This window comes from Paralichthys olivaceus, chromosome 21, assembly GCF_024713975.1.
Source record: "Paralichthys olivaceus isolate ysfri-2021 chromosome 21, ASM2471397v2, whole genome shotgun sequence".
NCBI classification, from domain to species: domain Eukaryota; kingdom Metazoa; phylum Chordata; class Actinopteri; order Pleuronectiformes; family Paralichthyidae; genus Paralichthys; species Paralichthys olivaceus.
This window is the reverse complement of record NC_091113.1, coordinates 15275917-15303578: the sequence shown is the minus strand read 5'-3', so window position 1 is coordinate 15303578 and position 27662 is coordinate 15275917. Positions and strand designations below refer to the sequence as shown.

At 39.7% G+C, this 27662-nt stretch overlaps 3 protein-coding genes and 1 long non-coding RNA gene across 8 annotated transcripts in view; 1 reads left to right on the top strand and 3 right to left on the bottom strand.

Moving 5' to 3' along the window:
- The window catches only part of LOC109626689 (uncharacterized), a 39131-nt gene extending 22461 nt beyond the window's left edge, over positions 1-16670 (bottom strand). Inside the window, exons 1-23 of one of the 5 annotated variants that reach the window (XM_069518095.1) lie at positions 16500-16670; positions 16321-16392; positions 15190-15258; positions 10445-11487; positions 9806-10004; positions 9335-9699; positions 8970-9095; positions 8689-8886; positions 8014-8154; positions 6846-7106; positions 5948-6128; positions 5668-5834; positions 5388-5531; positions 4575-4753; positions 3881-4053; positions 3283-3507; positions 3046-3155; positions 2261-2476; positions 1847-1973; positions 1531-1750; positions 1248-1395; positions 396-573; positions 78-258 (exon numbers count right to left, since the gene is read on the bottom strand). In XM_069518095.1, the coding sequence (XP_069374196.1) occupies positions 78-258; positions 396-573; positions 1248-1395; positions 1531-1750; positions 1847-1973; positions 2261-2476; positions 3046-3155; positions 3283-3507; positions 3881-4053; positions 4575-4753; positions 5388-5531; positions 5668-5834; positions 5948-6128; positions 6846-7106; positions 8014-8154; positions 8689-8886; positions 8970-9095; positions 9335-9699; positions 9806-10004; positions 10445-11476 (4571 nt within the window). In that variant the 5' untranslated portion in view covers positions 11477-11487; positions 15190-15258; positions 16321-16392; positions 16500-16670. Of the gene's footprint in view, positions 1-77; positions 259-395; positions 574-1247; positions 1396-1530; positions 1751-1846; positions 1974-2260; positions 2477-3045; positions 3156-3282; positions 3508-3880; positions 4054-4574; positions 4754-5387; positions 5532-5667; positions 5835-5947; positions 6129-6845; positions 7107-8013; positions 8155-8688; positions 8887-8969; positions 9096-9334; positions 9700-9805; positions 10005-10444; positions 11488-14176; positions 14407-15189; positions 15259-16320 lie in introns of those variants that run through there. The other 4 variants (XM_069518093.1, XM_069518097.1, XM_069518094.1 and 1 more) reach the window with 4 other exon arrangements.
- The window catches only part of LOC109626930 (uncharacterized), a 31202-nt gene continuing 19725 nt past the window's right edge, over positions 16186-27662 (top strand). Inside the window, exons 1-2 of the long non-coding RNA XR_011239786.1 lie at positions 16186-16362; positions 18114-18178. This is a non-coding gene — a long non-coding RNA (uncharacterized lncRNA). The remainder of the gene's footprint in view (positions 16363-18113; positions 18179-27662) is intronic.
- On the bottom strand, positions 17042-20300 carry LOC109626928 (sulfotransferase 2B1-like). Its single transcript, XM_020083181.2, has 6 exons — positions 19955-20300; positions 18902-19113; positions 18101-18227; positions 17881-17975; positions 17559-17739; positions 17042-17434 (listed from the first exon to the last, which is right to left on the bottom strand). Exons 1-6 carry the CDS (start codon positions 20091-20093, stop codon positions 17298-17300), a joined length of 891 nt encoding a protein of 296 aa, XP_019938740.2. The 5' UTR covers positions 20094-20300; the 3' UTR covers positions 17042-17297.
- On the bottom strand, positions 24014-27417 carry LOC109626929 (sulfotransferase 2B1-like). The gene is made up of 6 exons (XM_020083182.2): positions 27241-27417; positions 26014-26222; positions 25551-25677; positions 24765-24859; positions 24495-24675; positions 24014-24337 (listed from the first exon to the last, which is right to left on the bottom strand). Exons 1-6 carry the CDS (start codon positions 27377-27379, stop codon positions 24213-24215), a joined length of 876 nt encoding a protein of 291 aa, XP_019938741.1. The 5' UTR covers positions 27380-27417; the 3' UTR covers positions 24014-24212.

Genomic DNA, 27662 nt, shown 5'->3' with positions numbered 1-27662 from the left:
AAATGAATATGTTTTTGCAGGTCAGGTAAATGTATTTATTGACATGTATTTATGATTTTTTTCCTCATTCATCCAACCTGATCTGGTTTGTGTTCCTCAGTGGTGCATCCAGAGGCCTCTCATCTTCAGTCCAGTGGGGGAGGATGTATCCCATGGATATGCCGCAAGTCTTGTCGAAGCACAAGTGGAAGCCATTGGAGTGAATCTCAGGGCAGTCTGTGATCTTAAACACTGATTTGAAGCCGATGCCCTTTTGTCCTGTAGGGAGCAGTATCAGGATTATTGAAATTACTACAATTAACAACAGTTATGGGACTAACATCAACTTTCTAAAACACAATTTGCAAAGCAACAGCAAATCCAAGCACTGTTGAAGACACCATGTACACGCTTACCAATGTATCCATATTTGTGTTTGCCCTTGGTGCTGCGACCCACATCACAGATGGCTCGGATGTTCTTCTCCTGGAAGCCGATCTCATTGTTGAGGATGGTGATGCAGTCTCTCTCCACCACAAAGGCCAGGGATGGAATGATGCCGGCATCTGATGGGTAACTGTTGTCATCAGCATTCTGAAAAAAAAATGAGAATAAGTCATAGTTAAATTTAAACAAGACATTAAACTTTTAAAGGGATAGTTCGCTGAAAAATTTAAATTCACTCATTATCTACTCACTACTATGCAAATGGGGGGGTGGGTGAAGTGTTTGAGTCCACAAAACACTTCTGAGGTATCATGGGTAAACTAGAGCAGAGTCTGATATAGTTGAAGTCAATGGTGTTCTCTTCTTCAGATGTAATAAAACAGAGAAAAAACTAAAAGTCCACTGGAAGCTAGCGGACAGTAGCACGTCTGATGGTCTGTGAATGCACCTCGTAGGAAGATATCAGACAGGACATTCAGACTTTGTGTAAATTACCTTTTTTCGAGTCAAATTCACTCACCATTGATTTCAATTGTATCAGATTCTGCTGCAACAAAGTTTATCCCTGAAACTTGCATAGTGGTGATAATGAGTGAATTTTACTTTTTTAGTGAACTATCCCTTCAAGAATCATCATCACAGTACATCCATCCATCCCTCCATCCCTCCATCCATCCATCCATCCCTCCCTCCCTCCATTTGTTTTTTTTTTTCTACAGTTGGTATGTCCCTGGACCCACCTAGTTGACTCTTCCCCTGGCTACCATGTATAATAACTAATATACAAGCATTTGTGAGGGTGTGAAAGTATTTGAAGCCACCTGAATGAGTTCCAGGACAAAGTGTGTATCTTTGCTGTAGAGTTCGGTGGAGAGGCGCTCCAAGCTGCGGCCCAGCCTGTCCTGCTGAATCTGCATGAGCTTCTGGCCTTCAGCGGCCAATTCCACACCAATACCAAACTCATTCTTCCTGTCAGAGATTGAGAGGCGACACAAGAGGTAAGCAAAGATCTGCTTTACTCAAAGGGGCCATATATGGTTAAACAAACCACGATATCTATATGGACATAGTGAATATAAGTGCAGATGGTAAATAAGACAAAACCTGATGTCTTCAATGATGGTTCTTTGGGGGGATAACGCGGGTTCTGATTTGCAGCCGTCAGCATCATTTTCATTAGAATCAGACATTTCTGAGTTTTCCTTATCCTGGCCTCCTTCTGCTTCAGTACTGACATCTGATGTCTCCCCTTGAGGGACTGGGGCAAACTCAAACAGCTCCTCTTCATCCTCATCTTCAACTTCTACGTCTTGCTCCCCATTAACTGTAAAAACAGTTAGCCATTAAAAACAAAACAAAAGGGAAAATTGGTTCAGTGCTTAATTCATAATTGCTGTGCTAGAGTTTTAGTTTTAGCTACCTTGATGTAGGCTCTGGTTGAGCTGGGAGGAGGCAAAGCTGCTGTCGATGGCGTTATCCTCAAAATAATCATCTTCACTCATGTTCAGAGCCGACAGACTGCTGCTCTCAGAGTCAATCAAATTGGACTGAAGTCAAAAATGAAAGAGGAAAAGAACATTACAAGCCAAGAATAGAGACCTGCCAGAGGAACATGACAGTGAATTAACAGCTGCCATATAACATGTGTTGTAGTGAATGGTTGTGGCTGTGGTGTTTTGGTACACAGAGATAATTATTACACTGGGACTAATTCTTAGACATAAATTCATACATTTTTGAATGGTACATGGTTCACACACTTGAGTAGTGAGAGCACACTCATGTTGATATTTTTCATCGGGTTCATAGAGTTCAGTTTTTCTATTTTTCTGACCTTGGCCTGTTCCACAGGTGCTGTGTGCATGTTGTAGCTTTGACTCTGTGGTGGGTTCAGTTTCTTCTGGTAGTCTTTGGCCCAGTCTGTGATTCCCAGGAGGATGCCCAGACGATGCAGACAGTTCATGGCCCTTGGGTCAGACTGGGCCAGGGTGATTAGAACCTGTTTTGACTTGGCCTGGCCCAAGACACGGGAGAAAGGCTCCAAAAAGACCTGGAGATCACATTTACACAAGAACATACAAGTCACTTCTTATTCATCGTTGCAACAGAAACGCATTGCCCAATTCTTAAGCCTTTAGTTATGGAAGCTATGTTGTAATAACTGCTGCAAAAACAAAAAGATAATTGCAAGGGTTTGAATTAGTCAAACTCTAGTAAGTCTTTGAAAACTTCATGTTTTATCTGTTTGCTGGAGATAACACACAATCAATTACACAAATTGTCCAAGAAATGATCAATATACATTCCTTCCCTGCTCTACTTGCAGCAAATTATAATTTACATCTACTGGTCTTGTTCTAAGCCCAAATGTACAGATTATCATTTTTCATGATTAGGTTTTGATTGTTCTGGGACTATCAGGACATAATAATTACACTTATAATTCATTCATTCATTCCATCCATCCACCCAAAAACAATGATGGAATTTGTGGAATGCCTGTTCTCATTATTTCTACTCTAAAATCCAAACAGAGCTTTATTGTAACATCTAACCAGAAATAAAAGAATTAATACGTATTTGTTCATGTGATCTAAATGGGTGAGTGGTGAGACTGACCTGCTGCAGAAGAGCTTGGCCTGTTCTGGTGGGGATTCGCATCAAACACGCCAAAAGGAACTCAGCCACTCTGCTGTAACACACCATGTCATCTTCATCCTGAGACAAATCTAACAAACAATCTTTATTATAGAAAAGATAAGCAGCATTTGAAACACAATAATTCCCTGCCATGAAGCAATTTGACAAAGGTAAGGAATGAAAAGCTTATATCTGAGAGCCCTCATGCATCACTACCTTCTTTAGCCACCGCTGCTGCAAGGGAGCTCTGCATGTGGTTGGCCAGGAGGGCAGTGGGAGCATTGACGATCCCATCAGCAACCACCATGGACACCAGATGGCCGGCTGTGCCAATGGGGTCAAGTGCCATTGCGGAACTGGAGAAATACTTGTCTCCTGTGTGTGTGGTGATCCTGAGCAGCAACCCTGGTCTTACCTCCAGTGCTGCCAGGCCTGTGTTAGCTGTGTGCAAGTACATAAAAAAGAGTTTGTAAATGAGATAATAGCTGCACAAATGATTAACTGGCAAGATTAAAGGGATAGTTATCTACTCGCCACTATTTTTTCTGTTGTTTTATTACTTCAGAAGTCTTGTTCGCCAATTGCTTCAATTGTATTGGACTCAGCTGTAACAAAGTTCTTCTGAGACTGCTAAGGACTTAAACATTTTACCCACCCCTCCACCAGTATAGCGGTGAGTAGATAATGAGTGAAGTTTCATTTTTGCGTAATCTATCCCTTTAACTACATATCTCACATCTCTACCATATTTTACATAAACATTTTAATTGACTCATTATTCAGTCATGCAAAATGAATCCTGTCTGACCTGTACCTGCATTTCTTTCGATGAAATCTTTGAGGGAGCCATGAAGGGGTTTAAAGATCAGCTCCCACTGGCTCCACTCACTTAAATCCTCCAGGAGGGGGCAGGAGAGCAAGCTAGCCATGGCCTGATCCTTGGACATTTCACCAAGACGCCCAACTGACTCACAGCCACCATCAGGACTATTCATGGCAGGGAAGAGGGAGACAGAGGAATATAGACAAAGACAAGGATTAAATAGGAACTGGAAAATCTCTTCAAAATCTAGTGACCGGTGATGTTTGTGGTAGATCTGATTCAGTAGTTGGCTCTGTTAAAGGAGGATTGCAGTGATTTCAGCCATATTTAAACACATTGAAAATAACGAGACGAGATGTAGCGTGCAGCCAGGACTTCAGGGTTAAAGTGACCAGGGCGACCCAGAGAGATGATCCGACACCATCAATTCATAAGTAAATGTGTTAATAACAACAGAGATGAACACACACGAGCGTCCTGCGGTCGAGAGAAGTTCTAAAATTTCAGGAAATACAGTAGTCATACTAGAAACCTCATGCAGCAGCTGCAGCAGACCAGCTTCCTGAGTGAATAACAGGCACCCACCCAAGCTCTTCTTTTTTTTTTTATTTATTGTGACATTTTCACTGATGTTTATGTGCGTGACTAAGCTTGAGTTATATCTGTGTGGTAAAACAGTGCTCACATTGATTTGCTGTGTTTAGCAAGGAGGGCAGACTCATAGAAGACCTGGCTCACTCCTCCTCCAGCCAGCCCTCTCAGGCGTTGGACCAGTCCAACCAAAGTTTGCAGACTTCCGTAGCAGAGGTCACGACTGTCCCGCACACTGTAGTGAGACCTCAGGGCTGACTCAATATGGGAAATCTGGAAAAAGGAGGGTGGCTATTGAAATTGTTCCTGTTAACTCATCTGATTTAAAAAAAACTTTTGTATGACTTTATTCCAAATGTACCTATCATTAATAATCTTAGTTATAATAATACAGGTTTATTTTCCTATCTTTATTCAAGAGCATGGTCTTTAGAGTTTTTTTTAGATTTCCTACATCCAGGTCAACTCCTCTCCTCACATTCATGCTGCTTCTGTGACACAACATTCTGCACTGTTGGGAAATTCTGTCAGATTCCTACTGCAGAAGAAAGAAAAAAATCCAAGAGCAGATGTTTCAAGCCCACACAGAAGCAGTGTGAGGTAAGGGCTGATGCTGGAGCGCAGGAAACTCCTCCAAGCAAACAAAATATGAGAGTTCAAACGCAGTTTGAGCACATGCAGAGCAAATCAAAGCACAAGTAGGAGCTATTTGAATGCGAGTGGTGGGTTTTGAGAGCAAAACGTGCTATCAATAAGTCCTCTCAAACTGAAAGGCCATACTCTTGAATAAAGATAGGAAAAAATCCATGTGATAATAACAATTACAACAGGGTGATGAGGAGATTACTAAGTGAATTAATTTGTATGTTTAGGCAACCAAATTTTGATGTGCCTGGAAATGACTTACTTCATCTGGGTCAGTAGAGGTTAAGTCGCCACACTGTTCAATGAACTCAAACACATCTTGTTTGGTGGGTCGGAGACCACTGCCCACAAGTTCCACGCTGCAGCTGCCCACAATCAAAGTGGAGCCCAGTGTGTCCTGCAGCAACTGCAAACAGCCAGAGTGACACAGGATGAAAACAGTCTAAATATTTTGTGTAAGCTTAGATTTGTGTTTCACAACCATAAAAACACACAAAAGACAGTTGGCTGCAAAATAAAAAGATGAAAAAAACCACCTGTACCTGATTGTGTTTAACCAGAAACTCCAAGAAGTTGCCTTGCTCTAAAGAAAGGAAATCTTTGACCTGGAAGTGTTTGGTCAACTTCCTCTCCAGAGAAGCGATGTGAGCCAGAGTTATGGCTGAGTTCTGAGTGGACAGGCTGTCTTTGAGAAACTGCTTCACTTTAGCTGAGAGACACAGAGCAGAAATGCTAATTGTCAAGTATAGACAAAAATGCATTATTATACACAATCATGTTAGTTAGTATATATGGCAAAAACACTACGTCCTACTTAAATACCTTCACTGGGGATAGATATGTTGAATTTGTCCTCTTTTGTCTTTTTTTCAGTAGTCTGGGGTGCCTTGTCTTTGGGCACCAGGTCATGTGGGACAGCCAGGGAGCCACCACAGATGGCCAGCTGAAACAGGGCCGTTGCCAGCCGGTCACCTGACACCTGCAGCAGAAAGGTCTGGACGTGCTGGATTGGAAATCAGACAAAGCCGTGTATCAGATATGTGGTCATTTGACACTCACATGGCAACACTGAGGAGAGCTGATATAAGTATCAATTGATTTTAAACAATTAGAACCAAACATATAAGAAGAATTGACTATTGAACAAACATCATTGTAATGTTTGGCCCACATCTCATATGTTAACATGGACAGGGTTATACTGATTTATACTGACTTATACTGCAGCCAGCCACCAGGGGGTGATCAATATGATTTGGATTAAATCATAGTGAGCTGTCACGTCCTCCATCTTTATTTACCTCCAAATTTTTATTTCTGAATATGTTACAAAATGGTTTGGGTGATACGTGACCGGAGGTGTGCTTGATGTAATGTCATTCTAAATATTTTAAAATAAATATTTCTAATGGTGACGAAAAATACCTGTGACTTCTCAGAATGGGGTTTGAACCTGAAGAATTTGAGTTTCATTTTATTTTTAATGTTCATGCTGCACCATAGACTGTTTATAAAGAGCATCACACAAACAATACAAAAGTGCCAAATAATGTTTTGAGGGGTTTGAGGAGGCCTCGCTAATGACAAGGAATAATTCTGAAGTAACTTAAGAGGATTACAGACGAAGCAAATTCCTAGATTCCAAACAGGCAGGTTTAAAACGGGCTCTGCACTAGTAAGATAAATTAAAAGAACACATTTGTCAGTGTCTGGCACCCACCTTGGTCATCCTGGGACTGAAGACCCCCTCTGCATTTGAGAATACAGCCAGCACTACCTCAGCTGCTGTCATGGACGCATACTTTTTCCTGAGGTCCAAGTTTCCTTGGGAGGAGAAGGAACCTGCTCCTTGCACTGGCTCCAACACGCTCCTCTTCCTCTTTCTTAGCTGCTCTTGAGTCTCCTCCTCCAGCTCTTTCTGGATGACCTCCCTGGCTTGTGCCATGGTGGCATGCTCAGAACGACTCACCTTCATCAGGGTCTGGAGAGGACAGACAGGAAGTGTAAACAAGTGGAAAGTTAAGACAATTATAAGTAAGGGGTTTCATTTTAATTAATTTTCATCTACATTGAACAAGGTTTTAACAGTGCTCTGATCAGCCCACTGCAAAGACAACATATTCACATTGTGGTTGATGTTACATTCTAAATATTTTATCAAAGTACATAGAAGGCCCTAAATATGTGTTAATATTTAAAACTGTCTTCTTTGCAGGGGTATAAGATTGAATTATAATATATAATTTGGGCTGGCTTAGGTAGCCCTGAACCATCTCATAGTTATGTTGCTAAAGACCTAAGCTGTGTCCAAATTAAGGATCCAGACCCAGGCACGGTTCGACCTGGTGCCGGACACATGGTATAACCCATAAATCATTGAGAATTCTCTAATTTTGAGTCTTTCTAAACCGATGCGGCTTTTCTAGCCTTTACAGCCTTAGCTGTGACCTGGGTCACCCAGTGAGAGAAGTGACTGGGATATATTTAAGCTTCTCAGTTAAGACGATTTGAAATTGTTAGAAAATTGGATGAGACTGTTATGTCAAAAAGAGTTAATAAAAAGAGCAAAATGGGAAACTTACACTTTTTATTTTAAAGAATTCCTCAAATTAAGCATTTTCTTAAGATCCATATTATCTGCAATAAGTATGTTATATACAGTATTTTATTTTTTTAATCAACACGAAAAAATAGCTTTTCTTATTTTATTACAGTACATATTTTTAATTCCCCCAGTACAATGTGAAAACTAAAAAATATTGTTGAATATTATTGCCATTTTTTCTTTGATATGTCACTTGTTGACCTTTGCAGCAGGAAAATTGAATTTTAATTGAATACCCCTGATGTATTGTCTGTTATTGCTATAGGTAGTTCAGGTCTCTTACCGATATGGGCAGCCCAACACTGTGTATTCTAATGCCAAGTTCATAGGGAGAGTCACAGTTGTAGTGGTCAGCCAAATACTTCATAAACTCAGCCAGGTCTACTTTTGCCTTGGCCTGCTGCTTCCGAAATTCACGAAGGTGCTAAAAAAAAGAAACAGAGTAGACACATTACAGAAAAAATTAATGGTTTGTTAAAAAGTAAGACAGAAAGCACTGGTACTTTACTAAAGCAAACTCAGTCATACATTTTCTATTCATAGGCCTTTTCATCAGTAACTATTCATGACAGGAAAATGACGGCAAGCACAAAAGTGACTGATTCAAAGAATTTGGTGCATGTGACACGTGTCATTTTCTAAAAGGTTCACATGGCTCATACAGTCTATTATCTTTAAGCTGCACACAATTATTCACATTTTGCCACAGCAACCACAGTCAAATAGATTTATTATGACTTGCCTTGAGGTCATTTGCTTTATTTTACTTTCTTTCCTGATTTCATTTGCATCCAACATAAACACTTTCTCTAGAAACTGAGAAGTTAGTTTTGTAAATCTGGAATTTTGAGTTCTCCGGATAATTATCCAAACACTACTGTGTAATATAAAACTTTCAAACCTAAATGCAAATCAACAGTGAACATAAATAAGAGCCAGTCAAAAATGTGAGTCATACCTTTAAGATGTCTATTGTCTTAATCTGGTGTATATCATCATCCTTAGTGTTACTGTCAATCTTAAACATGCGGTGGATGAGTGGCAGTTTGCAGAGAGGCCCCAGCTTCAGCTCTTCAAAGCACTTCTTGTCCTTTAGTCCAGCCAGTGACTGACCCAACTCATACAGGGTACAAATGGATGTCACTGCTTCAGTGGACTGACAGAAGGAGGAAAAAATATTAATAACCACCAAGCATCCAGATAAACACTGTTCAAAAGGGAATGAAGATGTCCGCAAACCTCTATGAACATGTTGATTTCTCTTATGATGTACTGGAGGTCTTTTAGAGCTGGAACATTCCAGGGTTTGATGTTAATGTCTTTCAAAGAGGTAATCTGCATCAGCCCACATGCCCTGGATATCACCTGGAGAGAGATGATGTCAAACATGATATTTAGTTAATTTGTTTGCGGTGGTGGTGGGCTTTGACCTTTGGACAGAGCCATGCAGCCACAATGATTCCCCTTTCTCATAGACTGTATATTATGCTAAGCTACTTGCCTGCTGGCTTTAGCGTCATAGTTACCGATGATTTTAACAAAAGCGAATAAGTGTATTTCCCAAAATGTTGATCTATTCCTGAAAGTTTCAGTGTGCTCCTCACCATCTCTTTGGTGACCAGCTCTCCCTCTGAAGCAATGTCTCGGATCACACCCTCCATCAGACTGTTGACTGCATCCGGATCCATGGACCTGTGCCACCTCCTCCCTGTGAGCTCCTCCTCATTCCCCTCCATGGCCTCTACTGCACGCATTTGAGCTCCATGGACCTCTCTGAGCTGTGCATGATAGGCTTCATTGAATACAGGGAAAGTGTCCCCTCTCTGTGTGTCTTTCACTTTGGTCTTCTGGGCTTTGTTCATATTCACATCTGATCCCAGCTTTGGAAATTCAGTGCCGGAGAGGAGGTCAAGTGTACTGACTGGTTGCTGCTGACTTTTTTCAGGCTCTCTTGGAAGATTACCTGTTGCTGCGGAAGGACATGATGACATTTGTTTGTTTCACAAGCATGGATATGTTAGTCCTTATGTTTTATACAACAAGGGGAATGTTGTCATGGAATGTTGCCACGCTACCTGCAGTTGTCTGCAATACGACAGTGTTGGGACTTGCGGCTGCTTCATCTTGAGAAAACAGATTCTTCGAACCAGAGGCTTGCCAGCTGTCGTACAGAGACATGTACTGTGCCAGAGGAAGCTCCTCACCAAACTGCCGTAAATAGAAGGTTTTGAGCTGCTCGATTGTTTGAGCACTCAACTGGTACTTCCTCGTCACCTGGAACACATCAATAAACTGTTACTGACTACTGACTGTCAAAAGTCAGATGTGGTTAAAGGCATGATTCAATATACAAATGTAAACTATTATTATAGTTCCACATTGGCTGTGCTGCTGCCAAAACTTACTCATTGGAACAAGTGAGTATTAATAGTCATCTAAAAGGTAGTCGAATACACTTCAGTTTGAGTAAGATTTGTTTAGAACTGCAGCCCCACATCTATGTCATAAGTCGACTATAGAGGTCACAAAGTATTAAGTTAAAGTTTTATCAATTTCACAACACACAGCAACTTGGTTTAGTATAGTATAAGCTAATGATGGAATAATTGCACCCAAAGATCTTTATGCTGTATGCTTAATGAATAAATGCTAACAGTAAACATAACCAGAATAAAAAATGCTCAGTGTTTCATATATTTATGGACATAACCGACCTCTAAGACCCTCTGGTACAGCTGCTGTTGGGTCAGTTGTTCAGCTGGTTGGGATGCAGTGAAGATAAGGCTATCAGGATGACCGTGGGTTGTGAATAAAGACTCAGTGGAAAGCAAAGAAGGATCCAGAGGGCTGATTCTTGCTTGAGTGAAGGACACCTGGTGAGACCTGACATCTACCTTTGGCATGGTAAAAGTCAGGGTAGTGGTTGTATCTCCACTAGGTGATTCAGTTTCCTGTGGAGTTGCAGACCTACTGTTTGTAGAATTTGTTGAATTCCCACTTTCAGGTTGACTTTGAGGCTGGTGACTTGTATGGAACACCACTTGCTCTTTCACAACTAGATCTCTTTTCAAAGATGCTACCAAGGCGGAAATACTTTTGAAGCCCAAAGGGGCTAATGCTAGTTGTTGGCGATATTTCTGATAGTAGAGTGTAGCCACCATTTTCAGAGGAATTCCCTGTGGAAATTCTTCAATCGTAGCCACAACATTTTGTAGGACCATCCCAATGTCCACTGTAGTTTTTACTGATGTCTCAGATCGAGCTCCAGCGCCAGCTTCTGCGACTCCCTGACTTCCAAACCGATTGTCGTTGTGAAACACCATTTCTCCTTCCACAACCAGATCCCTATGCAGTGAGGCAACAAGGCTTGCCATGGTTTTAAAGCCCAAAGAGGATAGCTTTAGCGTCTTGCAGTATGTGCGCTTGTAGGTTACAGCCATTTTTTTGATGGGGATTCCATCTTGTTGCTGTTTCACCATGGACACTACATTTTCCAAAACCATCTGGATATTCTTCTCGTCTGTTGGTTTAGCATGGTAGTGGGTTTTGTGAAACACCCGTTTCCCTTGAACGACCAGGTCCTCATCTAGATAGGCCACTAGACTAGCTGTGGAGTCGAAGCCCAGAGATGATAGACACAGATTGCTGTGGTAAGTCTGCTGGTATAATAAGGGCAGTTTTTTCAAGGTGATCCCACCTTTGTGCTGTTCCATCATAGCCACTATATTTTCCACAACCTTCTCCATCTTGATTAATGCTGTCAGAGAAAGAAGAGGCCACCATTAATGGGAACACTTAATGTACTGCAATGTATTTTAGAAAAAAGTTTCGCTCTGACTAAAATGCTACCTTTTGTGGTTTAAGTAATGTCCTATAAAACACACAGAGATATTAAATCAATAATAACTCTAAATGATGGTGCGAGAAGGGAAAAATACTTCATACTATAAACTGTTAATAATGATTATTAAATGCTTTCTTACTGTTGCTAATAAGAGAATGACCAATAAAGAGTGGCAAGAAAAAAAAGAGTGGCAAGAAAACTTAAATGAACCCACTGGATTTATAGATTATAATTCTAAACATTGTTTTGCTCTTGTCCATACCAAAAAATATTCAAACACAGAGTAGATCAGAACATGTACAAACTGTTCTGACATCAACAAAAGCCAACTTGAGTGTAAAGTTGGCAAATCTGGAGTCAAGTGACGCAAGATTGGATATTTATCAATCCACACTTAGACAAACTGTCTATGTGTAGCGCCAACTACCTCCTTCTGCACCTCTTTTTGCACTATGTTGTATAATTTTTAACATTTTTTTCCTGTAAACATGTTTATTTTTATTGTTATATTTTATTTCTTTTTTTACTAAATGCACCTTTCATTGGTAGCTGCTGTAATTTTGCCATGCTTCATTGTGTGATGACATTAAAGGCATTCTATTCTAAATCATTATATACATTATCTCAAGGCACTTTACATAGAAGGTCAAGACCAGTTCTGTGGCTACTCTCCCTGGAAATTGACTTGCAAGATTTGTTTTGAGGACCCATGAAAAAAAGAATTTGTTTATTCAGGAAATGCACGAATGGCAATGTTATCAACATGTATCCCAAGACTGCTTCAGAATGTTAATGCAGGTCAGATCCGCAGCTACCGCTTGTTAAAGGCTATTGCTGTTAAATGACATTCAACTATTAAACAAATGGAAGGACTGATTCACATTTTCCAGCAGCACTGTGAATGTCGCACATTTGTTTCAAAAAGACATGAAAGGTTAAAGTTGGTTGTGTGTTATTAGCTTAGGCACTTTTTTTTCTCTGCATTTGACTTAGATGAAGATCTGATCAAGTTTATAATTGTAATGGAAATGTAACTGTCTCACGGTCTTTAACTGTGCACGGTACAGACTCTGTTATGCTCTCTGTTGTATTTCCTGCTTAAATAAATTCATGAAGACAACTTTGTCTTAAGGATATTCCATAAAAATTTTGAAGTGCATGTGGAGAATGATCTGCCTCCAACCAGCGTATGACCAACTTTAATACTTTGGGCACTTAAAGTTTCAGTGTGTAAGATTTAGATGAAAAGGATCTATTGGCTGAAATTGAATGTAAAATAATCCTTGTGATGTTTTCCCTAGTGTCTTGCATCTAAATTGTATGGATTGTTTATTTCTTTACCCTAGAATGGGGCCTTTATATCTAAATACTTTATATTTACATCAAGGGGGTCCTCTCTATGGAGGCCACCATGTTGTTTACAGTAGTTCAAACTGGACAAACTAAACACCTTTCTGAGTTTTTATGACAACTTGTCACGGTTATGTATTTTCAGTGTTCCTCTCATGTTCCCTTCTGCCTTCCTCTGTGCTCCACTCTGTGATTCTCCTGTGTTGTTCTCTGTGTCCCTCGCTATGTTTCACCCTGAGCCTCTCCAGTGTTCATCCCTGTCTTGGTTATTGTATTTTGTTCTCGTTGATAAGTTTGTTCAGTGTTTCCTGTTTTATTTTGTAGTCCTTGCTCCCTGTGTGTTTTCACCCATTGACTTCCTGCCCTCATCAGGTTCACCAGTGTGTATATAAGTCTTTGTGTTCCCCCCATGTGGTTGTTGGTTCGTCATCTTCGTTTCTGGTCAGGTCCTGTTTGTCATCTCGATTCTGGTTCTGTTCTGTTCATGTGTCCCGTCAGCTCTCGTCACGTTTCCCCGTTTGTTTCCTGTCCTTCCTGTGTTCCACTCCTGTTTTTGAGTGCGACTTTTGTTTCTTGAAGATTTCTTTTGTTACGTTTACCCCTTTTAAATAAAACACTTTTTTTGTGAAACCATATTTAGTTTCTGCGTTTTGGTCCTCCCCTTCTCACGTCACCCTCCACTGAACCCTGACACAACTGAAGGTTTCCACAGGTTATTTTCATATTTGTAATGTTAGGTGTGACCTTACCACAAAAGTTAAAGTCTCTGTGCCATCTGTTAAGCAATTTGAAAAAACTCTGGTTACAAATGCTCTGCAGGCCATTAAGAAAACAAAGGTTAAAAGAGGCTGTCTTCTACAGCCAAAACTCTTGTACTTTACAATTATTTAAACACCCATTATTAATGTCTGCTTGCTAGAGGTTAAATTTACAAGTAGGTTTTCTCACTTGAACAATCAAAAAAACAAAACTACATTCAAACCTATGAACACAAACAAACAAACATCGATATGGTCTATGATCCTGTGTCCTGTGACACTACTTCATCTTCTCAGAAATAAAATCTTAATACTGTATTTTGACTGTGTCAAACCATATCTATTACATTACAGAAACAACTATTGAGTAAGTATTTTAAAATACTCTGTTAAGTCTTTGCAAAATATTGGCAGCATATATTGAGGCACAAAGATAAAATAGAGTCTAATCTGCGTGAAGAATAAGTAGGAAAGCAGAGGCAGGTTGATCTTACCTATTCTTTCAAACAACAAGTCCTGTGGTTCATCTCCCTCAGAGTCCCAACTATCATATGAACCAGTAACAACCTTCCTATTTATTTTCTAATCCCACCCCCTCCCCTAGGTTTCCTTCTCCCCCTAATCGCAGAGAAACGAAACTGAAAGCGACCGGCAGGCTATTGTGTTAGCCATACTCCCTCATTCTTGGAAATGGTTATGCCACACCACACAGACAAAGCAATAGAAGGAGGCAACCAGAGAGCAGGCAAAAAACAGCTGGGTGCAGTCATGCAACATCCACTCAGTCTTTCATAACCTGCAGTGCAGTAACCAAACTTCGCTGAAGCACTAATTCATCTAAATGTCTGTTTTTATAATGTTCATATGATATTTGCTGAGACTTAACGTTACAGTATTCAGCAGATGACATGGTGAAGAATGCAAGCAAAAGCTGCAATGTCATCAGTGGAGGCAGAAGGGAAAACAAAACAGGAGGGTGAAGCTGAAGCTTTGAGTTTCACATTCCTGGCCAGTACCAGCCCATTTCCTTCAGCTGAGTAATAAACCACCCTGATCAGATTTCAGCAACAGTCCATGAGTCACTGTTAAACACTAACCTGAACCTAGGGAAATGAAACAGACTGGAATATGTACAACATACTTATTGGATATTAATCTCAAAGCCACATGCTAGCACACTTCCTGCCCCCATACTTTGTTATTGCCTTGCTCCTGCACATCGCTTTGCACATTTTCCTGTTTCATGTCCTACTTACATTATTCGGCGAATGATTTTGAAACAGGGCACTGTACCCATTGCTCCACAAATCTATGAGTTACAGTGACATGATGGCTGCCACAAGATATTAGCAGGGTGACAATTAAAGGAGCACTCTAGCTGTGTCTTCAAAGCAGTTTTGTATTGAACAAGCGGCACAGTGTTTTCATGTTCTCTATGTACCTCTGGCGTCAGTGTTAACAATGTGTTCCTTAAGGGTTTATGACAAACCAAGCCACAGCAACATACCTTGTATTGGTCAGCTTGCAACTATGTTGTCAGTGCATCATGTCTTCACTCTCCTCACGGTTACCTTAGCTGACAGCAGGAGAGTAACAGGCCACATTTGTCAGAGCAGATGTGAAACTAAATAAAAACATTGCATTGAATCAAATAAATCTGCTATATGTTGAGTCAAGTGTGTGATAACCCTTTTCGACCCAGGTGACCCTGGTGTTGGTGCTGGACTGGTGCTAGGCCTGGTTTAGAGTAAGTTTGACTTGCAAACCTTTTTAGACCCAGTTTGCACCGTAGAGCCACGTCATTACTTCACTGTGCACATCATACTATACGTCTGTGATTTCCCAGCAACGCTACTTCTGACTTCAAGCACAATAATCGTGGTGAATTTTTTTTTTGTAATCAGTGGTCAGGATAGTCCTAACAAAGGCCCTTAAGTAAGGGATTCTTTCCTCCAGACCAACAAAGTGTCGATGTCAGAGTCAAACCAGGTTTTCTGGCCAAGACACAGTTGTTTCACTGTTGAAACTCAAAGAACAGGTTAAAGTTTGCAGGCACTGGCTCCCAGCCTGCACCTCAAGTGTCTTGGAGGAAAAGGGTATGGATGTGCTTCAGTGTTTACACATATGGTCAGAAAGGGGTGAAATGACACACTTGGCTCAACGGGTAACACACTCCTTTATATAGACTGCAATATATATAAGATAAGATAATCCTTTATTAGTCTCACAGTGGGGGCATTTGCAGTTTTACAGCAGCAAGATCGAAAAGGCATAACATGCAAAATATACATATACACACAACCACACATTAGACTATACATAGATGTAAGTATGGGATATACATCTCATTTCCCCCACAGTGACTGTCACAGAAACTGTAGCAGTACTCTTTTAAAACTTCTTTTCATACCGAGTTGTATGTTTTAACGCGTGTTCTCATTGCTCTATCTCATCTCATGTCTTTGATTGCATTGCAAAGCACTTTGAGCTGCATCTAACCTATGGAACGTGCTGTACAGATGAGATGTATTATTACTGTGACAGCCAATCGTAGCAGCCGGTAAAGTACCGGTGAGCTGTGTGATCACAATGCTCCGAGTTAAAGCCCAGTGACATGTGGCGGACTCTCCCCATCTACCTGTGACTGAGCCGGACATCCCTCCTCTGTTGCAGGTGTCGGGTGAGTCCGTGACTTCATCATATTCTCCGTCTGAAGGGATCACAACACGGAACCACCTGAACCTCACGGACTGCTAGTGAGCGTTAGCAAACAACACCAGGCGTGTTACTGTTTGACTGTAATTTAATCGCACTAACCGGTCAACAGCGAGCTGTAGAATAACCGGTGTCACCGTGTTTGAGTTGTGTCATCTTGGCACTGCTGAGATTAAGCGCGGACACGGAAGAAGCGGAACTAAGAACCAAACGCTATTGTTTGCTAAGGCTAGCCGGCTGCCTCGCTAACGCTATGCTGCATTCAGGTCACATGGCAAAAATAGTAAATGCAAACTCTCTACTCTAAACTGTCCTTACAGAAAACAATTGAATCAGTGTTATTATGACAATCACAAAGGACATATCAGTTTCATGAGGATTTGAGTTTAGTCTTGTCCCCTAATCTTCCTGGCTGTAAATAGCTGTCTACTTCCTGGTAAATGATACAATATTAGTGCCTTTTAGTTAGTCTTGTCCCCACTGTACTGTTGTTATTATGGATGTAAAACAGTAGGTGACCTCCCAAGAACAACTATGTAGAGTCCACAGGTTTCACAGCGAATCTAATTTAAGATTGATGACAGAGACATTTTCTCACAGGTTACGTGAATGCAACATTTCGTTGACATCCTTTTCGACAGAAATGAAACTACCACATGTTCATTTATTGACCTAAAGCCCACATGGCACAATACACATTCAACACATAGGTCATCTTATTCTGAGTCCCTAAAAGAAACCGCCTTTAATCATGTGACCCAAAAGGCAAGGATAATTCTAATTCTCTAATTCTAATTAAGAGAAGTAATAAAAAAGTAATATGGGTAATAGTAGTAATACTAATGATCCGTCTCTAAGTAAAATGCATATTTTGTTAATCATTGTATAGTGGGGTGATTATCATCCAGTGTGCTCATCTAATTCATTTTGATCCCATACAAATTTATATTTGACATCCTTCATTTTGTCTTTGTAAACTGTGTCAAAGTACTCCGCCTCTGCCACTGTCAGCTGGTTCTTCCAGTCTCCAGTTATTCCTGAAACACAACACACGAGAGGAGTCATTTGATGGAACCATTTGTGAAAATGTGTCTTTATTTGAATGGACAGTGGACCACATCTACTAACAGTACTGTATGTGCTATTGAATGAAACACACACCTTTCCTGAGAAATTCGGACTTTGTCCTGTCCATTAATTCTGAAGGAACAGCAGAGTAGTTTGACATTTTGTTCTTCTTCATGTTCTCGAACAAACATCGGTCCGCTATCTTCTCTATCACCTCTGCGTCCAGAGGTTTCTCCAAGTACTGAGCAATTCTGGCCACAGAGTCCTTCAGGTCCTGCACCAATGAAAAGAAAAACAGCTCATATTCCTGCAAGTATTCATGAGTTATCACGTATTCTTGTGAGGTCAGAATTGTTAAGGAAACATTTTAAAGATAATTTAGTAGAAAGTTTTGAGGAGTACTGCTAAATCTCACCGTTATCATCTCTTCATAGGAGATGTACATGATGCGATCTTTATCCTCAGCATTCAGCCAACCCTTGATATGATCAAACCAGGAACCATGAAGAACTAGAAGGGAGAGAAAATCACATGTAATAGTTTTTTACAATGATCTATTATCAGTTGAGGCTTTCTTTCACTAAGTATATTTTATTATAAATACTCTATTGTACAAGTGTAACACTTTGCCCAACCTTTTCCATCAAGGAACTTTTGGAGGAACTCTCTCTGTGGGCCCGGGTTCACCAGGAATGAGGCCACTTTGGAATAATGTAAGTAAGATGTAAACACATCTTTGGGATTCCTCATGACATAGATGACCTGTAGTCATAATGACATTGCTTAATCATTAATAGTACATGGAAATGTACCAGTGGAATATCAAATTACACTTCAATCTGCTTGGTTTTCATGTCTCACGCAGAATTTTCAGTAGTTGTGCAGGCTTTCAAAGTAGCAGCCAAAAAGAGTTGAGAGGATTTGACATGTTAGGAAAATAGAACCTGAAACTTGGGAGGTTGACCTCAGAACCATGTGGACATGTAGTTCAGTGGTGGGACCACCTACCCTGTTGTTTTTATTGATACATACACAGAGTTACAAGGCATTATGTCATTTCTAGAAAAGCTGGGAGTTCAATCAGGGAAATGAAAGCACTTGTATGATTGATATACAGCATGTGGGAGAAGGACATCTATTTTGACATTTTGTACAGTCAGACACAGAGATATCAATGAGAAATGCTACATATGTAAGGCAAGGCAAATTCATTTGTTGAGCACATTTCCGCAGCAGCACAATTCAAGTGTTTCACATAATATTCACATTATATCAAAATGCGAAAGAAACATTAGACAATACACAAAAATATTAGACTGAGGAGTGAAATAAACTGAATAATAAGAAGTACAGGGGTAGAAAGTTACTTTGCAAACTAAGAAATAAGCAACAATTTGATTTAAAAAAAAGACAGTTAAGTCATCACACAGAGTTACCTTTGGTTTTACTTCAAAGAAGCTTCGAGGCATCATTTTGTACTGGAAGTGAGTCGCAAACATGCGAGGTGACGGCCTTTTTTCTAGCTCAAGGTTGCAGGATGAATAGATCTCTAGCCAGGGCACTCGGTCCCAGTTGTGGAGAGACTCAACGGAGGCCGGATCGCCTCCACTCATGATCAGTGGGACAATTTCCTGCATCCAAGTTGTGCCTGAATAAAGAAAACAGCCCATTCCAAATGGGTATGTTTAGAACAGGCACTTCACTAGTGTGTGTAAATTACTGTTATTTACATGTGCTCCAATAAGAAGAGTCCGAGGTAAATAATTCCTCCTGCTTGCAGGTGACACAAATATTTTTTGTTCTGGCCTGAATATGATTTAGTTGAAGATAGTTACAGATAGTGTTTGTAAAACAGTAAAACTTAAGATGATGAAAATGTGTTTTTAATCAAAATAACAGTAAATTCATGACTTTTGGTGAAAACGTATGATGAAATCAAGATGGTTATAGAGTTCATATTGAAAGAGTTTCTGAGGCAAAATTTGAGGTTACTTACTGTAATAAATGACAAACTTACTATGAAACCACTCATAGAGTATATAAAGGGGAAGTGAGCAAAAGTAATGTAGTCTTGTATGAAGCAAAGGAGAATTTAGACACAAAGAGCATTAAGACTTAAAAACAAAGTCAATGTAAGAGAACATACCTATAAACTGTTTAAGAAGTCACATGTGTTGAAAGTTAAAGATGTAGTTAACAAATAGTATTTGTTATATTGAAATGTTGAAATGAAAGGAAATCAGTAAAAGAGATGACCATTTTGATATATTGTTTGTATGAAAGGAGCCTCTGATAGAAGATTTTTCTTCTCTCTGTTCCTTTTTCATTCATGGAATATGTACAAATAAAAGTGTATTGTGCATTAAGTACAAAAAGTCTCTGTGGCTACTGTGGGGTGTTACAAGTTAAAGAGCTAGTCTCAACTTGGACTAAACCAGATTCGACATGTTTGCTCTACTGTTGCGCACACTCCAGAGGTGTGAACTTACCTGACTTGGGGTATGTTACAATGATAATATCATCGTGGCGAAACGTGAAGTCCTCAAAGTATTGCAGGCTTTGTGGAGTGTGCAGCCCTGAAAGCAGATACACCTCTTTGTGCTGCGTGTATAATTCAGCCTCAGACATTCTGTCGTTCAAGGAGAAATACGAGTCGTGTGCAGAAGCTTCAGCAAACCGATTGATCCCACTGTGACTGAACAATGTACTGAACGCTTTTGATTCACTGAATTCCAGCCACCCAAGTTCATGTGGGCAGGGCTCAGCTGTGAGGAGCCTTTTAAATATCACATTACACTTGATTTTCGTAAGGTTAGGATTTTTCTTTTGGACATGTCAGCAGGGGGCTCTGGTTAGGCGAGAATACACCTTGGCGTTGGGAGTTGATTTGTTCTCTGCCAGTGGTTTTATTCACAATTATTAATGTCCTTTTTGAAGAAGGAAGATCTGATAAGTGATTGTTTCCCCACACTTCCACACAGTAGGTCATATATGGGAGTATGAAGGAACATCATAGGGTATATCATGAGGTAATTTAATATATATTTTACTTTGATATTGTAGATTTCAAATCATTTATATTTCATTTCAGTCACTTTTTAATCTCCCAGTTAATGTAAAAATGTTGATATTGCAGAATGTACTCATGGTCATTTGTTCCTCGTTGTCAGAGTGGGATTGCGGAATTGCCAGGACAGTTATTGCTAATATCAGGGCCGTGCACAGACATTTTGGTGGGCAGGTGCTCAAATTAAAAAAGGGCACCCCTCTTATGATTAATATTATATATTAAAAAAAGTTACATACAGTGATACCTCTTTCAATCACCTATTGCTTTTTATAGGTACCTGTAAGGGAAATGTAACATGTTGATAATGCAGAATGTACTCATGTTCATTTCCCCTATGATTGATCATGATTTGAATCTTTACAATGTAATGCTGCAAGGGGCAGCAGTAGCTCAGTCCACAGAGATTTGGCTTGGGAACCAGAGGGTGGCCGATTCAAGTCCAGCATGGACTGAAAAGTATGGAAGGTGGACTGGTAGCTGGAGAGGTGCCAGTTCACCCCTGGCACTGCTGAGGTGCCCTTGAGCAAGGCAGCAAACCCCCAAATTGCTCACAGGGTGCTTCTCCAGGGCTGCCCATCACTCTACCATCTCTCTCTCTCCATATTTGCATGTCTATGAGCCCTTTGTGTGTGTGTGTGTGGGATTGTGGGTTAAAAACTGCATGTATAAAAAGGAGTGTAAAAAGAATTTCCACCTTAAAGTATCTCTTCTTCTTCTTCTTAACCTTGATCATGCTGAATCCTGTGCAACTGATTGAATCTTGACCTGATTGGCTAAACTAAGGCATCGTTGCCCTGATGTCATCAGAAGATCCTGACCTTTGGCTCAGAAACAACCTCAAACAGAGGGGGAGGAACGAGCCAAATGTATAAAGAGAACAGCTTCACATCCGCCCCCAGATTTTTGTCTCACTCCTCGTTGTCAGAGTGGGAGTGCAGAATTGCCACAACAGCACCCTTACACACATAGGTGTTTTATGCTTAATAACAAATTACTATATATGGGCTTATTTTCAAGGCTTTCAAACTTAATGATGCTTCACTTATTTTCAACATGTCTAATCTACAGTGAAGTTGCTGAGCTGAAGAGCATGCAACTATACTGATGTTTAAAAGTTATTGAAAAAATAATACCTGATGCATGCATCTAAAGGCTAATATAGATTTCAAATCATTCAATACAAAGTAACCTAAGGCCTGAAGTTAAAAAACAATATCTACCAGTTTATAATATTACATTTATAATACTAACCTGTTTGTCAATTGTTTCCTCCCGTGACGTGTTTTGAGGAACTTGCAGTGTTCTCACAACTGTTCTATTTCAAGCCCTTGCCTTTCCATACAGTCATTAAGTTATTTTAAGTCTTTCGGGTTGATTAACCAGCATATAAACTGTCAAAAAAGCAGTTCTGAAATTAATATTGGCAACCATTTATATATATTATATATATTATATTATAAGTGAGAAAAAGAGCGCTATTGTTTTGTGTTATGCATAAATGTGGAGAAAAAATATGTTTAAAATCAGCTTCAAAAGCTATTTTGACAATTGATGTGCTTGAGGGGTGAGAATGTCGCAAATATGTATTAGAGTATATTATTTTACCTGATTTCCTTTATCTAAGCACCTAGTTAAAATCTGATCGTTCTCCTCAATGTCATTATCATACCATTTCATTGGAAGTAACAGTATAGTCAAGTATGCCCTCTGCTGTTGTGCTGGTGAATTAAAATGCTCCCAACAATTCATCTTCAGCACAATATGTTGTGGGACAGAGAGGGCCTCCTCCACTGACCAGGAGCAGTGGCATATACATTACTGTATATGCCACCATATATACCGTTTTATGTATATAATGTATATTACATTATATCTGTACACCATTAAGAGAAGAGTGCCTGACTAATTCCACAGATACTCCCTTCTCTCTCTAAGCAGTACCCAAGGTCAGGTTGTAGATAAAGGACCAACCATCAGTGCTCAGCTCAGATGCACCAACTTCAACTCTCTTGTGTATTACACTAGTATCCAATAGGATGCAAACACCTACATGTTGCATAGTGAGTGACAGCAATTCTAGCCATTCATTGATGTGCTGTTAGAATGGATGACACAAGTAGGGGAAGGATATATGGGGACGCTGTGGGAGACATCTGCAGATTTGGGGGTGACAATTGCTCATGTTATTATGTTAGCGTTTGTATATTGTTGCACCTTCCAGCTTCCAGAAAACTTCCATCACACCAATGAGGCCTTGAAGCAGTCACACATTTAAACTGGGGAAGAGACCAAAAGGCTCAAATACACATGAAATTGACACCTGAGATCACATGTTGGTAACGCATTGTAAACGCAAGTTTTGCATGTCAAGGTGTTGTCAACACATGTTTTTACATGGGGGGGGGGGTGCACTTGAGTATAAAGATGTGTGTGTTAGTACATTGTGTTTTCTGCTGTTTTCTTACAGTAATTGAGCTAAACCCGAAAACTGAAATCATAGTTTTCTCATCATTTTCCTAGATGCCACTGTACTGTTTTATGTTAATTGTCTTTTCTTTGTATCTATTACTTGAAGGCTGCATAGCCACTGTTGGTTTTTGTATGTTCTAATATTTTTATAAAGCAGTGTGTGTTGAAGTAAATGGGAGTTCTTGTTTTGTTTTTGTTTTTTGCCGTGGTATCGAATTGGATATTGAGAATCGTGGAAATCGACTTTTGATATTGTGACATCCCTCGTCTCCTTGGTTCATCAAGTCTCTTTTCACCAGCTTCCAGAAAACTTCCAACACACATCATCATCTTTAATGAATCCTTTTTGATCTGACTTAATTGTTATAGGTTTTAGGTTGTATGTGTGAAAGTCTGCTTGCGATAAATGTAAATATTTTTTCGACTACATTTAAAGAGGACTAGTGCAGCTCCTAGTCTTGAATGGGCTGTTCACTTGGCCTGTTCCTTGCCATTAGTGAGTCCACCTCAAACAGACTTACTACGAACTTCCACTGTTAATTGTTTGTGTGCTGGACAAGTGAAGTGAATATTTACAGGAATCAGTCATTTGTGGCAAAGGTTTACCAATCCCCCTTAACTGTTTGCAACCAACAAGTGGGTTGTGTTTTCTACTTGTTCAGACATTTTGACATTTTGTCCTGAAGGAGCTGAGAGTGAATATTTTCTTTCTACTGTGTATTTCAGGCATATTATAGTTAAAGAGGTTGATATTTTAAAATTGCACAAAACATACACAACTTTGGCAAATCTCATTCCCTATGCATGACCACGGCCAAGATTATCAGAAAAATTGATTGATTAGTTTGATCTGGGTGTATAGATTAATACAGCTGGGTGTCTTCTGAGTAAGTACAGAAATGTCCCTCCTCCTCCTTTCCTATTACTCACAGTGCTTGTCCACTCAATGTCCACATCCTATAACTGTGTATCAGACACTTAAAGAAAAGGGTGAAGACTCAAGCAAAGATTCTTTATGTCAGTGTTTATTAACATGAAGAAATCTGTCGCCTATATTCGATGAGAAAGTATGAGATACGTCTCAGGAAAACAAAGCAGGGATGTTTTCTTCAGGAGATTCTAAGGGTGGGTCACTGAAAACATTCATGTCTATTCCTGTTATAGAACCACAACCAACTTCATCTTCTTTTCAGGTCATCTTCTTTGCATCATTGTGTGTTGGGATGGGACCATGGAAATGTATATTTGACATCCTTCATTTTGAAGCTGTAAACTGTATCAAAGTACTCCGCCTCTGCCACTGTTAGTTGGTTCTTCCAGTCTCCAGTTACCCCTGAAACACAACAAGCAAGAGGAATCATTTGAGGGAACAATCTGTCAAAATGTGTCCTTTATTGAATTGAACTGTTTTGTTTTTTATTCAGAAGTATAGCACGTAATTTCATTTATTACAATAGAGTGGTTGGCTCTGAAGATTTATTGAAACACACCTTTCCTGAGAAATTCAGCCTTTTTCTTGTCCCATGATTCACTAGGAATAGCAGAGTAGTTTGACATGTTGTTCTGCTTCATGTTCTTGAACAAACATTGTTCTGTTATCTTCTCTATCACCTCTGCGTCCAGAGGTTTCTCCAAGTACTGAGCAATTCTGGCCACAGAGTCCTTCAGGTCCTGCACCACAGAAAAGAAAAACAGCTCATATTCACACAGGAACTCTTCAGTTCTCGCAGGACGTTTCGAGAAGTACTGCTAAATCTCACCGTTATCATCTCTTCATAGGAGATGTACATGATGCGATCTTTATCCTCAGCATTCAGCCAACCCTTTATTTGATCAAACCAGGAACCATGACAAACTAGAAAGGAGAGAAAATCACAGACACAAAAATCGAATTTTGTATAACAATTATTCAGGAACTTTATGGTATTTGAACACTGCCCATATTTAACTTGGCTCCTCTATGACCACAGCTTTTCATGAATTTAATTTCTAAGGATCTACTGTTACTTACTGTCTTGTATATTGCATTGTATTGTATTTTATCTTATTATGAATAAATACTGTTTTCAGACATACACTGAACTCTGTAGAGCCTCCGGATTTTCTCAGGCCAGCTCGTTAGCAAAAACTCTACAGAATGTCTGAATGAGCTGATGTGGGAATACAGCAGGAGATCCTCCGCAGGATTAATCACAATTGATGGGATGTGTTGATGACACAACAGATATAGATACAGAAATAAAAAAGAACAAAAACAATAAATATCTCAGGATTAAAAAGCGATTCTATACATGTAGGGAACACCAACTAAGATGTCAAGAGAGCTTTTGGTGCTAAGGACAAACACATGACCTCTGCAGTGGGACAAATATGTTACATACAGCTTCTGCATGCTGAGCCACCCCTCAACTAAACACAAGATTTCTGTTGTTGTTCATGTGTGAAAGGCAAACTCTGGAAAAGGTGTGGACACAATTCTGCGGACATCCTCCGGAGTTCATGTCTGTAATGGGCTTTAGATGCATGGGTGTAATAGTGAGGCCAACCTTTTCCCTCAAGGAACTTCTGGAGGAACTCCGTTTGTGGGCCTGGGTCCACCATGTAGGTCGCTGCTTCAGAGTAATGTGAATAAGATGTAAAAACATCTTTGGGATTCCTCATGATATAGATGACCTGCAGTGACGATATGACATCCATTAATGATTTACAGAACAGAACAGTTTATTGAGTGGCACAGAAGCCTATTGAGCTGCATCGATGTTGTAGTATAGTTTTTGTTACTTTCTAATTTTCCTGCAGTTGTAGAATTAATTACAAGTAGTGTAACTTTTTATTAATTTTATTTACTGTCATCTTAGAACTACACTCCTTGTCAGTTATACAAAAGTAGAAGTGCCTATGCATCTGTGTATTTACCAAGGGTGTCACATTCAACGTCACAGGTCTTTGGAATAATTTGCTGCTATTTCGACTGCCTATAATGACATATAAACTGTATGGCAGGTGTACCTTTGGCTTTGCTTCAAAGAAGCTTGGTGGCATCATGTTGTACTGGAAGTGTGTACAATATACACGCGGTGACGGCCTCTGTGAATAGTCAGCATGGGTCTGATTCACCTCCAGCCAGGGAACACGCTCCCAGCTGAGAGAACTCGTTACAGAGGCTGGGTCTCCTCCACTGATGATCAGGGGGACAATCTCCTTCATCCAGGACGTACCTGAACAGGGTTTACCCAAGAATAGGTGAATCAAGGAAAGCTGGAGTTGTAGATATGTAACCATTATCAGGGTTGTCAGAACTGAAGAAGCCTTTTGGATGACAGGTGAAGAATCTTCAAAAAACACAAGTTAGTTCAGTTGCCGATCTACACTTGTACAACCTCTGAAGGATGAACAGAAAGTAAACAACACTATGCAACAGTTTTAAGTTTAAAATAGCTGCTTCAAAATAACTGATTGTACACAGTATTTGAAATGAAGAAACTCCTCACCATGAAAGCTGTCTCTCCATAATGCAACTTAACCGACTGATTACATTGTCAGAATCAGCCCCAGCAAGTTCGAGAGTAATGCCAAACTGTAGATCATTTAAAAAGATCTTTTAAAACTAATTTACGTTTATTATCAGCAATTCAACTTTTTGAAAAATCAAGAATTCTAAACAGAGTCTTTGTTACTGTTGCAGCACTTTAAGCAACCACTATCAAATGGAATCAACCTAATCTTTTTTGTAAATGTCTGTTTGCATTATGCAATGTTCATTGCATCTGTCCTGAATAACTACAGTTATAGTAACAATATTAACAGGATTGAACAACATGCACAGCAAGGCACAGCTGGTATCACTACTAGACACAAATTAAACTGGTTGTTACCACAGGAGAACAGTAGACATGTTGGCGAGTACTGCTGTCACAGTGTCTATCAAGTTAATCAATAAACAGTCACAAAATGTCAGTCATTTAGAAAAAAAAAATGCTAGTTATATATTAAATGTTTTCAAATTGCATTGATGTGAAAATGTTAAACCCTTTTTGTTCTGACTAGAGAGCCAGGATATAAATTTGACAACATCAGCTGTACCTCTACCTCATTCCTTGTAATTCTATACACTCCTGCTCTTTCTGTCATTCTCTCGCTGACCACACACATACAGACACGGCTTTAAAAAGGGATTTCATACTCAGCCTGAAATATTCCTACAAGTAGGAGCTGTAGTTTGAGTCGACAACCTACCTGACTTGGGATATGTTACAATGAGGATATCATCCGGGTGAAAAATAAACTCTTCATATGATTTCAGCCCCTCTGCTACGTGCAGACTTGAAGAAAGATACATCCCTTTGTACCAAAAGTATAAGTCGGCCTCAGTCATAGTTCAAAGCTAAAATGGAACACAATGTCAGCAGCAGGATTCAGGAGCAGATTCAGCTGTCGAATGATTTATGCTGCGTCTTATTATAGTCTCTCTCTTGCTTGCCCTTCGTAAATAGGTTTAGGTAAATACTTAAGGCATAAGTATAGTAAAATGGAAAGTGTACTCTGTTTGACAGTTACTAATTAGTTAAGCATACTTTTTAAGAAACTGCTTTCAATATATTCATTAAAATATCAACACTAGTGTCCTATAGCTAGCAGGCTACATAATTGTTATTTGA

Excerpts from the sequence above, each read along its gene's own strand:
- LOC109626928 (XM_020083181.2), bottom strand. The coding sequence starts at position 20,093 with ATGTCTGAGGCTGAATTATACACGCAGCACAAAGAGGTGTATCTGCTT. Across the intron at positions 19,114-19,954 it reads TGTAACATACCCCAAGTCAG|GCACAACTTGGATGCAGGAA; the intron begins GTAAGTTCACAC and ends TTCTTTATTCAG. Across the intron at positions 17,740-17,880 it reads CCTATGAAGAGATGATAACG|GACCTGAAGGACTCTGTGGC; the intron begins GTGAGATTTAGC and ends TCATTGGTGCAG.
- LOC109626929 (XM_020083182.2), bottom strand. The coding sequence starts at position 27,379 with ATGACTGAGGCCGACTTATACTTTTGGTACAAAGGGATGTATCTTTCT. Across the intron at positions 26,223-27,240 it reads TGTAACATATCCCAAGTCAG|GTACGTCCTGGATGAAGGAG; the intron begins GTAGGTTGTCGA and ends AACCCTGTTCAG. Across the intron at positions 24,676-24,764 it reads CCTATGAAGAGATGATAACG|GACCTGAAGGACTCTGTGGC; the intron begins GTGAGATTTAGC and ends TCTGTGGTGCAG.